The sequence below is a fragment of the Arachis ipaensis genome, chromosome B5 (genome assembly GCF_059453495.1).
Source record: "Arachis ipaensis isolate K30076 ecotype BB chromosome B5, ASM5945349v1, whole genome shotgun sequence".
Taxonomy (NCBI): Eukaryota; Viridiplantae; Streptophyta; class Magnoliopsida; order Fabales; family Fabaceae; genus Arachis; species Arachis ipaensis.
This window is the reverse complement of record NC_142440.1, coordinates 139,895,724-139,909,139: the sequence shown is the minus strand read 5'-3', so window position 1 is coordinate 139,909,139 and position 13,416 is coordinate 139,895,724. Positions and strand designations below refer to the sequence as shown.

The window sequence follows — 13,416 nt, the reverse complement described above, 5'->3', positions numbered from 1 at the left end:
GCATCAAAAAGTGTAAAAAATAACGGCCTTGATTCCATTAAATTTGTCATAGCCTCAATGCCAATTCTATTAACAATTTCAAAATGTTTGTTATATTATATTTGGAAGTTGGTATTTCAAATTCCATAAGCAAATCGAATGAAGCTTGTATTCTTGTATGGAATTAATCTTTTCATTATGTTGTTGTTAAAGTAGTTTAGAGAGTTTTTCTTTTTTCACTGTTTTTGTAAGTTACCAAGCTATCATGCAAATAATGATCGCTATTACTTATATGAATACAGGTACATAAACATAATTTTTTCTTCTTCAAAACGATTGGACATTTAAGAAGCAAATACAAATAGATTATATAAGTAATTTTGGATGGTGTATCTTAAACTATTGGACATTTGTATATGAGAACTTCAAAATACAAGATTGATAAAAAAGAATTTTATGATGGAAAACAAGATTGATTATACTACACTCTTAGTGTGATAGCTTCAAAAGTGAAACCAACATGGCATGTTGCTTGGGAAGGTGGTGAAGGAATTTAGAGGTATCCATAACTGTTACACAAGGAAATTTGAAAAATATATAAAGTAACATCTATTTAGTATGAAAAAGGAACATCCTGATGCTTAACAGAAGTAACATCAACTTAGATCTTTGCAAAAATAATCAGGTACCTACATGCAGAAACATGCCGAGTAGGATTTAAAAAGGTCATGTAATTCTTAAAGAAATACAGTCTTCCACATCTACAACACAAGAAAACTCGAAAAATGTATAAAGTAACATCCATTTAGTATGAAAAAGGAACATCCTGATGCTTAACAGAAGTAACATCCACTTAGATCTATACAAAAACAACCAAGTACCTACATGGAGAAACATGCCGAGTAGGATTTAAAAAGAAAAGGCCATACAATTCTTAACAAAATACAAACATCTACAACTACAAAACAAGAAAACTCGAACAATATATAAAGTAACATCCATTTAGTATGCAAAAAGAACATCCTGATGTTTGACAAAAGTAACATCCACTTATCATGAATTTTCTAGGTATCCTTTTTCTTTTGTGGTATGACCTTAAAAACTCCATGTCTTCTGCAATGGATGGCGAAGAAGGAAAAAAGAAAGAGAAGGATAAGTTCCATAGCCGAATCCACATGTGTGTGTGTCTTGATGGTGGCGCGCGATAGTCGGCGGCAAGGCTTTTCAGCAACATAAATCAGGTAATTTTGTAATCTGTGAAGATCTTTGGGTAAGATTTCACACAAGCAGAACTTTCAATACAACTCCACGGAAATATATATAATAACCATACATTGTCGCCATAAAAAATTTACTGAAATCCACCAATTCAAGTAAGGAACAATAGTATTAAAAACAAGAGGCATACACTTTTTGAATGGGATAGAGTTTTAATTTTTTTAGACAAAATCATCCATTATCTAATGACAAGCAATCTCTGTTCGTGCTACAATTTTAAATGCGCATATTCAGAACACCTCTAAATTTAATTAATATTACAACATTCAGCAATTCAGAAAAATTAAACGCCCAAATCACCCTTACAAAACAAAAGGCATGTGAAAAGTGTGCATGCAGAATTCACCAATTTAGAGAACAAACAACAGTACAGAAAACAAACTAAATCATCAATTTTTTGAATCGGAAAGAACAAAATTTTCTTTTAAAAATAAGCTATACAATCTACAATAACAATAACATCCAATCTATAACCGCATCTAATTCAGCATTATTAAACACAAATCAAAGAAAAAAATCTCAATTACTTCTTCCATCCAATATAGGGTTTGAAAAAGAAACAGATATATTCAAACGAGGTAAAAACAGAAACAGGAGACTCACGGTAGGAGGGTGGCGGCGCAGCGGCGGGTAGCACCGCAAGGAGAAAGGTCGGCAACGACGGTGGACACAGATGTCACTCAGAACGCGCGTGGAGGAGCTGACAAAGACGCTGCCCAAAATTGGGTGGAGGCGGCGGGTTGGTCGGCGCGGTGTTGGCGAGGACACAGAGGTCGATCGATGCGGCGGCAGCGACGTTGAACAGAACGGAGCTCGCAAATGGCAGTGGAAGGCTCGGCACTGGTGGCCGTTCCACGTTGGCGGTGACTTCGCCGGCCGATGGCGGCGGCGCAACAGGGATGGCAAGTGAGGGAGGTAGAGAAAAGATTGTGCCGTGAATTTCTGAATGTGAACTTGAAAGGTGAAATATGATGTTAGGGTAACTATTGAGTTTTTTGGGTGTTTCTTTAGTTATTTGGGTTTTTTGTTACTAAGCCCATTTCAGTTGGCTGATAATTGGCAGATATTGAGTTGGTTCCCTAGCAGAATTCATAGAAAAATGGTTCGTGATTTTACTAAACCTGAAAAACACATTATTGAGTATCTGCCTATTTGGATCATCCTCAATGGGTAAGTATATATATATATATATATATATATATATATATATATATATATATATATATATATATATTATGATGAATAAGTGTATATTTTATGTATTTGTGTTTTAACTAATTATTATTATTATTATTATTATTATTATTATTATTATTATTATTATTATTATTATTGACATTATTGTTATTATTATTGTTATTATCATTTGTGTTTTCGTTATATTTGAGTAATTATTATTATGATTAAGTCTCTGAAAAAAAATTATTATTATAATTAGTATAATGTTAATTTTTTATAATACTATTTAGGATAATAATAATAAATAATTTTATTTTTTAATAATAAATAATACTATTTAATAATGTTTTAATTTTTTATTATTTTGTAATAATTTATTATTTTTTTATGATAAATAATAATAATACTGTTAGTTAAATGAATTATCATTATCTTGTTTTTATTAATTTTTTAATATAATAATAACTGTTATTATTAATATATTATTAACAGAGTATTATTTTTAGAAACTTTGTTATGGTTATTATTATTATTATCATTAGTAACCTTATTATAATTATTATCGTGAGTATTGTTGTTGTTGTTGTTAAAAAAATTATTAATAATTATGAAGTAATATGAATATTTATTATTTTATTTTTTGCAGGCGATTAAAAATTTGTTGTCTAGAAAACTTGATCTGTCGGATACCTTTAACGAGAGAGTTGTGACGACACTAGCATTAATTGGATTTCAACACGTTTCGTAAATAAGCAAAATGAGAGGTCATTCTGCACTCTTAAGTGTCTTGGTGGAACGATGGAGGCCAAAAACCCACATGTTTCACCTTCTATAATCTCACTTTTTTTACCCTTCTAATACCCAAAAAATCTCACAAGTACAAGATACATGAAAGAAAGAAAAATGGAAGTACATGTGAGGGAGCAGAAGCGAGGTACGAGTTACAATTAGTTGCGTTAGCAATTTATATTGCATTTTGCAGAATTTTAAAAAACCTTTCAGCCCAAATAAAACACAACCTACGTTTTACTCCATCCAAAAAAAATTAAATAAGTTCATCTAACAAATGCAACCTGCGTTTTACTTTCAAAAAAAATTTAAAAAATTCCACCTAACAAACGCAACCTGCGTTTTTTGCTTTTATCAAAAACCAAAAGATTTAAAATGCTGTATGCTGAAAAACACAAGTTGCATTTTGTTTACTTTCAAAAACAATAAAATATAAAATGATGAAAAATGAAAAACGTAAGTTGCGCCTCTATTTCATTGCATAACACTATAATCATTTCCATATCAAAAAAAATCAGCCTCAATTAACTCTAACTTAAATCAATCCATGGTACTCTGAATAATATATGACATCATTTTACGGAAATTTGGTTGGAAACTTGATTGAAGAAAAAATTCACCTGACATTATTGTACAAATTAGACTGCTAAAAATGCAATTTTCTTTAGAATTTGACAGGTAACTTGACAGAGAGGCACATTTTCTCATGACAACTAGAATTAGAGACCATGTTATCTATGTTATCTTTTGAATGGATAGACTCTTAAGTCTAAAGTGACGCGTATAATGGACTTGTTTAGTAAAACAACAGAAGACTACGCGAGGGACTTGGAAAGAGTGCTAGTGAGATTCATAGATACACCTTCACATACATGTAGTTCCTCGTAAAGAAATTAATACAGCATAAAAATAAAACGAAATCAAAGGTGTCTCTGGTCTTTACCCTTTAACATGATCATGTCAAATTTTCTACTAGGATACATAGAAAAACTAATAATTGTTGCTTACGTAATACATACGAACGTTACATGGGAATCCCTTATATTTTGTGCTTTCCACTTTTTAGTTCTTCCATTAGTAGATGTGCCACTGATTTGTATCCCATTTCCCGAGCTTTATTTCAGTCAATCAAAGATGAGAAGAAAGACAAACAAGAACAAAAACAAAGATATCATCAACAAAGGAACAGCAATTACAACATAAAGGTAGATTTAAAGATGAAGACAAACCTCTATATATTGCTAAACCGGTTGGAGCTATCTTCCGTTTCCTCAGGCAAATTGAGCTATATACAGTTATAAACCAATTATGGTTAAAAAGAAACAGCATCATAAATCGGATCAAAAGAAAAATGTTACGTGACATTTGATGCGTGAGACACCATACCAACTTGCATATTGATTCAGCATTAGATGGAGTGTAAATCTCATCGAATGTTGAACAATGTGAGTAGGCGAAATCCCCCGCATACCATATATACAAATAACAAAACTTGGATTAAAATATTCTCTTCCATTAGTTATACAAGCTATCCGCATTCTGCATGCATTCAGAAGCTCTACCTGTTGCATACCCAGAAAGGGTTTATTCCTTTTTCTTCTACGCAATGTGGGCACATCCAATCCTTGTTCTTTCTCACTTCCTCCATTTCTAATTCAGAAATATAGTGAACAGTTTCAGACTATCAACAAGAAAGCACTTCATATAAGTTAAAAGCCTATAATGTATCATTTCATTTACCTCCCGATTAAATAGCTTAACATTTAGCAAAGATAGTTCATATTATGACCAAATGATCCAAAAGTTCGATTGTCATTTCATAACATGATACAGGCATGAGACTTCAGAGAAGATGGTGGGTTAATAGTGAAAATGGTCCAGAAAAGTCATGCGTGAATCAATTCCGTCCTCAAAAGATCAGACATTTCAAATTGATCTTTTGAAAGATATAATGGTAAGTTGGATTGGTCCTTCCCTTAAGTAGATAATGACATGTGGCATAAATCATTTTGTGACATATCATTTGTCTATCTAACAGAAAGACCGATTTAATTCACTGTTGTAACTTTCAAGAACCAATTTAAAGTGTCTGACTTTTGAAACCAAATACCCGCACATGATCTTTTAGGAACCATTTTGAACATTAACCTTAAAGATGGTACATAACTACTAGAAGGAAGACCCTAAACTACAATATAGTATTTGAAGCACAATTAAAAGAAATGCAACATTTCTATTAATGCAAGTTTAATTCAAAAAGGCAGTTTTGCTGCCTTATTTTTAGATTAACAACTTGTAACTTACCTTCACCATATCGAACCTTGAGACATGCTCTGCAGAAAACACCATGGCTAGAGTGACAGACAGAACAATCAGTCTTCCCTGAAAGGGAGTACGTTACCAAATTTCTAAGTTAAAAGCATCGTAGAAGAAAAAAAATACAAATTAAAACACCATGCTAAATCTTACCTAGACATGGCTCATCCACATCAAAATTGCCACATCTTTGGCAATCTTCTTCACTGCAGAGTGTCTTTTGCCTGCATTTAAGTCATCATAGAAGATTCTAGAGAAATCAGCAGAAACAAGTAGCTAATGTTTTGTGATTAGGGTTATGCGTTATACATAGTTTGTTTAAAATCCCTAAATTTGATAATCAGAGAATAGTGATCTGGAATTTGAATACCTGCAGAAATGGCAGCATATCCCCAAAGTGGGATTGTAGATACTGCCTCTGCCGTTCCGATTGCAGCGCCTCGGAGAAGCTTCTTCTAGAATCTGAAGCTGTTCAATACTTATTTTAACAAAAGGTGCATTCGCAGGCCTAAACTCCTCCCCCTCCTCTTCTTTCTCTTCCCGATCGATTTCAGTTTCCTCCTTCTCTGTCACAATAATAACAATTGAGTGATTGGAGAAAGAGTAAAGACAGATGCATCAAATAAAACTACCTTGTTTCGGGGAGGGTGGGAGAGTGTTAGTGCGATTGAGTCTTTGAGAGCGGCGCAATGGTGTGAGAGCGAAGAGCTTCTTTTGGTTGGGTTTCTTTGGTTTCGGTTTTGGAGAGTTGTGATGCTTTCTGAGCTCTGAAACGGTTTTGAGAAGCCCAAGAGACTCCAGGCGAGCTTGGTTCTCTAACATGCGAGCGTTTCGAACATTCTCGTACTCGCTTGCTCTTGCTGCCTTCTTCCCCATTATCACCCTTGCTTTTCTTTCTCACTTCCCCAACCTTACTTTTTCACTTTCACCCCACATTTCAAATCTTCTCTGCCATTTCTACTTAGCGGGAAAATCACTACTTTCTCACACCTCCCCCCACTAATCGATTAATTTATTATCATTAATTTTTAATTAACATGTAAGTTGGGGTTTTTTATTTTTATAAATTAAATAAAGGTAATAATTACGAAAATAAATAATTTAAAAAATATTTACCAAAATAAATACCCGTGTATATCTTATTTATAGTGTAAACGAAATATATTATGTACAAGATACATGTATTTTAAAAAAAATAGCAATAATAAAAAAATTAAAAACAATAAAAAATATTAATAATATCAATAATCCAAATTTTTAACATGCAATTAGTATATAAAAAGGTTAGTAGAATAGATTAAAATGAAAATATAGGAAGAGTGAGGTGGATGCACGATAAATAAAACACAAAAATATGAGATAACCGTTTGTCAATTGTTAGGAGATGTTGATGGAGATAGTGGGAAGAAAATTGAAACGGTTATCTTTTACGTTATCTCCTATTATCCACGTATTTCTCACATTATCTCCCACTGTCCATGATAATCTCTTCTACCAACTTTTTTATATACTAATTGCATACTAAAAGTTTGGATTATTGATATTATTAATACTAGAGGCTCAACAGGCACTAACGTGCCTGTTCAGCCGCTTTTCTATTGTTTTTAAGAAATTAATTTTATTTTTCTGTTAATATATTATTTACTTATCAAATTTATTAGATAAATATTTTTTTATTTTAATATTGACGTGATCTTATTTATATCATATTTTGTTGAAATTAAAATTACTATAAAACACTTTAAAATGTTAAATTATAAAACTACACAATAAAGAGGTAATATAAAATCGTCATAGTTTAAAGTTTTAGGTAATATATGAGGTGAAATATTCGATAGAGTAAATTTTTATTCTCAACTATTCTAAAATATACAAAAAGTATTTTCAGAATGATAATGCTTCTATTGTATTTCTTTAAAAATTTTGACTGTCGTCTATTAATTTATAATATTTTTAATTTAATTTTTTAAATTTATTATGACAAAATAACGATATGATGAAGTTTTTATCCGTTAAAATTGCGAAAATATTTAGTGAAAATTAGTTTATTCATTGTACTTTATTTTGTTTTTTTTTTGTGTTTATGTTATATTTCATACATTATTAAATTTTAATTTGATAATTTTTTTATCATCAAGGACTTATTATTTAGTTACTGTAATTTAATTAAGATTTATTTTTCATCACTAAATGATGTTATGTGTATTACGGTTATTGTCATTAAATAATATTAAATAAATATTTGTAGTAACATTTTTTTAGTTTGTACTTAAATTAGTTATTCAATAAAAATTTGTCCGATAACTCATAAAAATATATACAATGTTATCTATATTTTTAATTTGAGGATTTTTAGTTTAGTTACCTATTGACTTATAATATTTAATATAGTATTTTGATATTTTTTAAAAAATTAGAACACATTTTGCCATGACCAAATTTTACTATCTATTAAATTTTTAATTGGATAAAAATTCTATAATAAAAAGGATCCATATAATTTATACAATACATTAATAAATACATGAGATAAAATAAGACATATTTTTGTACTATTTTACAATAGTTGTTATTTTGTGTCTAAGGTAGATCTTTTCTAATTTTACTATTTAATTTTAAAAGATATATGTTGCTACCAAATTTTTTTACAAAGTTATTGTTATTATTAGTCTTATGAATGTATTGCCTATTTAAAATTTATAGTATTTGTTAATTATTTGTTTTATTTTTTTTATTATAGAATTCATAATTTTGTTTAACATTAGGTATTTTATATAGTAGTGCACAATATCAAACCTCTTAATTTATTCAATACAAAAAATATTTTAAATGAATATTATGCGATGAAGATAAAATATTAAAAATATAAGTAGAGTAAGTGAGTACTAACTTCATATTTGCATGGCTTTTAGTATTGTTTGTAACTGGTTCATTATAAGAGATTGATTGAGGCATTGAATTAGTAACAGTGGTGTCTGTCTCGACCTACACTAATACAAAAAAAAAAATACAAACTTAATATGTTTTAGATTATCTTAAAAGAATTAAAAATTAGTTCTCAGAAACCAAATCAAATTGCGTAAATTAAGTTAATTAATTTTGTTAATCTTCTATATTAAGATTTAATGTACAGGCAAAATGACTTAAAACAACGTTATTACATGTTTTGAATATATAGGGTACTAACCAGTTAGGACATCACCACATCTTTTACTTGAACAACTTCATTATAATGTGATTCCAGACCTATATTTTTAAGGAGCAATACAGATAATAAGCATAATTTGAATTCATAAGAGTAAAATTAGTTATCATGATTAAAGTTAACTTTTATATCGCGTATAAAGATGATTTTAATTATTTTAAATTTGTTTAATTTTATTCTGAAACAGAGAATATTTTAAAAATAATATTCTTCTATTATATTTTTTTCAAAGTTTGAATATCGTCCATTAATTTGTGACATTTTTAAATTTATTTTTTTAATTTATTATGATAAATTAACAATATGATGAGTATTTTGTCCGTTAAGATTGCAGAAATATTTTTTAAAAAATAGTTTATTTGTTATACTCTAATTTATCTTTATTTTTTGTGTTTATATTTTAACATTTCACATTAGGAATTTATTACATATTTAATATTATTAAATTAATATATTTTTTAATAATAAATAATGTTACGTGTCTCATGATTATTATTACTATTGGCTGATATAGTAGCATTTTTTTATAATTGATATTTAAGATAGTTATTCAATAAAAATTGATTCAGTAACTCATAAATATGTAAAGCGTTATCTATGTTTTTAATTTTAGAATTTGAAAATTATTTATCCAATCATTGTTTGTAATATTTAATATAGTATTTAAATTTTTTACAAAATTATGACCCATTTTACTGTGATCAAATTTTGGTATTTGTTAAATTTTTAAATGAAAAATAATTTTATAATGAGAAGGATTAATTTTTATTTATGCCATGTATTTAAATACATGAGATGAAATATCAATATTCTTGTATTCTTCTTCTATCATTATGTTTGTATTTAAGTCAGAATTCTCCTGGTTTTATTTTAAAATTATAAAATATATATATTATTACCAAAATTTTAAAATATGAAAATATATAAATTAAAATAAAAACTAAAAAAATTAAATTAAAGTATATTAAAAATCATTATGTTACATTAATTTAACACAATATATAAATATTATTTTGATAATAAAATTATTATGTTTGACAACTTTTTATAATTATCTTATAACGTAGTATTTTTGTGTTTAAAATGACTTCATTTATTTTTTTAATATGAGAATGCAAATGCATATTTTTTTATTTTTAATATTTTATCCCAAGCATCTATATTAATTTGAAACATAAATATATTTTTTTGTAATAAATTTATAATAAAAGTTTTAGTTAAAGAGTACTCAATACTTCTTTTAATAATTTAGAGCAATAAATTTATTTTCATTTTATAGTTATTACTTTGTAAAATATATTTAATCACTCAAATTAAAAAATACACATGACAAAAAATAAGCGATATGTTAATATTTTTTTCTCTTTATTCTATTTGTTATTATTAGTTTTATGAATACATTGTTTATTTTAATTTTTTAATTATTTATATACTATATGATAAAGATGAAATATTAAAAAATTATTATTTTGTCCACTAAATTTATTTTATGAAATAAATTATGTAAGGATATACGAAGTCTAAAAAAAATTGGACACCAAATTTTAGTAATTTTTTGTATTTTTTATTAAGGAGTGCTCTGTTATATATGTAATTTTTTTTAAGTTAAATAATAAGCATCAGAAATATATAAATAGTGTATATTAATTTAATCAATTTTGTTATAGAATACCAACCAATTATGTTACTATGACGTCTGTTATTTGGACCAACTCCATTATCATGCGCTTTCAATTCTAGATTTTTCAAAGAGTAGAATACAGATATTAAGCAAAAATTGAATTTATAGCCGAAAAAATTAAATTATCATAATACATGTTAAGTTTTATGTTACCTGAAACAAAATGATGATGATGATGATGATGGGTGGCTCTTACCATTTGTCTAATTGTAGTTAATTATGTACTTGACAATGGATTTGGAATAGGAATTATATTAGTTGATATAATATGATTGCTGATTCGTTGAATTTTTCAATTATATTTGTCAGAACATAAGGTAGCAAGACACAAAGAAAAAGAATGATTGCAAGAGCATGATTGAAAGTGAAACAGATATTTAACTCTCTTGAGTAAAGTACGATTGAAGGCGCAGAAGTTTTTGTTATTGAAAGTGAATCGGTATTTAAATTGAGTACGTATTAATAGTTTTTTTTTTATTGAAAGTGAATCAACTTTAAATTCTGTCGTGTCGTGGGTTGAAAGTGAATCAGTTTTAGATCTGTCGTGGGTTAAAGCCAGTTTTTAAAAAAATAAAATAAAATAAAAAGAATTGAGTACGTAGTAGCAGTTTTTTTTATTGAAATCTGTTTTTAAGTCCTGTCATAGGATAAAGCCAATTTTTAATAAAAAGAAAATTGGGATAAAATAAGAAGAAAAGAAAAAATTGGATACCACAATTCCATATCACATCATATATTGGTATAGATAATATTTTTTTTAGTAATTATTCATTAATAAATGTTGCATTAACGATTCTGTTTATTATATTTCAATGTGTTTATTTCAATTAGACTCAATAAATTACCAAAATTTAAACTTGTTATCTTGAACTTCTTCCTTGATCATATAGTTAGAATCGTTTAAGAGAAGATCTTCAGACTATAAAATTTTTAAAGTAAAAGAAAAATACAATAAAACATATTAGAAAACCTAAAAAAATAAAATAATTTTTAAAATAGAATATATATATAAGAAAAATAATAAATTAAAACTTACTTGGCCTATGACATAGAAAAATAAAGAGAACGAAATAATCATGAAAGTTGAAATAACTAAAAATATATAACACAGTTCTTATCTTTAAGACATTTTAATGTAATTAATAAAAAATAATATTATCCAATATAAAATAGATTAAAAATAAGAAAGAGATTAACAAAATCAATTAACATAGTTCTTATCTTAAGTTGACAGATTATTTAAAAAATCAATTAACAAAGTTCGTATCTTACTATATTTATTATATTTATTGTGTTATATGTCAATCTAATAATTAATAAAAAATAATATTTTTTAATATAAAATATATTAAAAATAAAGAAAAAAATTAACAAAATATACGTAGAGATTTTTCATTCTACCATTGGTAAGTATAAATTTTTTTACATCTTTTATATGCCAATCATATGACAATGAATAATATTAAATTAATTAATCTTTTTGCAATAATTTAAAAAATTAGTAAAGGTCAATTTTAGTACTCTTTATAAATAAATGTCAAATTCAATGCTCTACATAATTAATAATTTAGATAGTTTAAGAAATTATAAACATAGACTTTAATAATACGTATCAATTAATAAACATAGACTTTGATAACACGTATCAAACAATGCAAAAAAAATATTGATAAATTTTAATAAATATAGAATATATTTATAGATAAATTTTAGTACTATAGAATATATTTGAGTAGTAGTGCTCGATCTATAATTATACAAAAAAAATACAAACTTTAGATGTAAAAATAGAATAAGATAAAGAGTACTTGTCTTTTGAATTTTGTTTAAAAAATTAAAAATTAGTACTCAAAAATAAAATAAACCGTAAATATAAAATACCAATCACTTGTATTATCATGACGTCTATTATTATTTTTCAAAAAGTACTTGTATTTGGCAATGGAATTGGCATAGAAATTGTATCAACTTCCTTGTCAAATCCTCTCGCGATGATTTGCAGGTATCCCTTTCTTAGTAAATGCATGTCAGAACCAAAAGATAGCAAGATGCAGAAAAAATGATCGACAACAGTGAGAAATATTTATAAGTGGAGCAGTTATTTAATTTCCTCACGATTGCAGCAGTTATTTAATGGGTTAATGACTTTTTTTTAATTATAAACAAAAATATATTATTACTATTTTGTCCATAAATTTAATTTGTAAAATGAATTATTTGAGGACAAATGGTGTCCATAAAAATTGGACACCAAACTCTGGTATTGGCTTTATATAATGGTATAGATTTTTTATTATTTAAAAAAAATTTAAAATACATTGTAAACGAGATATACATGTGTCGCTTCAACCTGTCTTATCTCATTTACAGTGTAAATAAGATAAGAGAGAAGTATTTATTTTGGTAAATATTTTTTAAATTATTTATTTCAGTAATTATTATAATTAATTTATTTATTAAAATAAAAAATTCGTAACTTGGCCGCTCTCTTTCCAAAACAAAAAAAATATATTAATTTACATTAAACAAATTAAACATCCTAAAATCAACCATTTTTATTTATTTGTCTTGTTTCGAAAACTAATTATCAAATTATTATTTTAAAATTTATTATAAGAGAGACGGAATTAGAATAATTATTTAGAAGGACCGTGTTTAATGATTCATTAAAAATATTTTATATTAATATTTTTAATTATAAAATAAAAAAAATAAAATATATAATCTCAATCAAATATACATACAAATAAATAAAAGACATACTACTAACCTTTTATATATAAAATTAAATAAAAGACATACTACTAACCTTATCTTTATTGAGATGTATATACAATATTCATTTATTACATATTTTTTTTTAACAAAATAATTTTATAAGTAAATAAAAATACATATCATAAATAAAGTAAGACAATATCTTTATTGAGATGTATATACAATATTCATTTATTACATATTTTTTTTAACAAAATAATTTTATAAGTAA

At 26.5% G+C, this 13,416-nt stretch overlaps 1 protein-coding gene across 1 annotated transcript; it reads right to left on the bottom strand.

Annotated features, from left to right (window-relative positions):
* Window positions 1-4,049: 4,049 nt before the first annotated feature.
* LOC107642076 (uncharacterized) lies at window positions 4,050-6,486 on the bottom strand. Its single transcript, XM_016345396.3, has 7 exons — window positions 6,174-6,486; window positions 5,912-6,107; window positions 5,695-5,765; window positions 5,530-5,607; window positions 4,788-4,875; window positions 4,455-4,510; window positions 4,050-4,338 (listed from the first exon to the last, which is right to left on the bottom strand). Exons 1-7 carry the CDS (start codon window positions 6,415-6,417, stop codon window positions 4,265-4,267), a joined length of 807 nt encoding a protein of 268 aa, XP_016200882.1. The 5' UTR covers window positions 6,418-6,486; the 3' UTR covers window positions 4,050-4,264.
* Window positions 6,487-13,416: the final 6,930 nt, after the last annotated feature.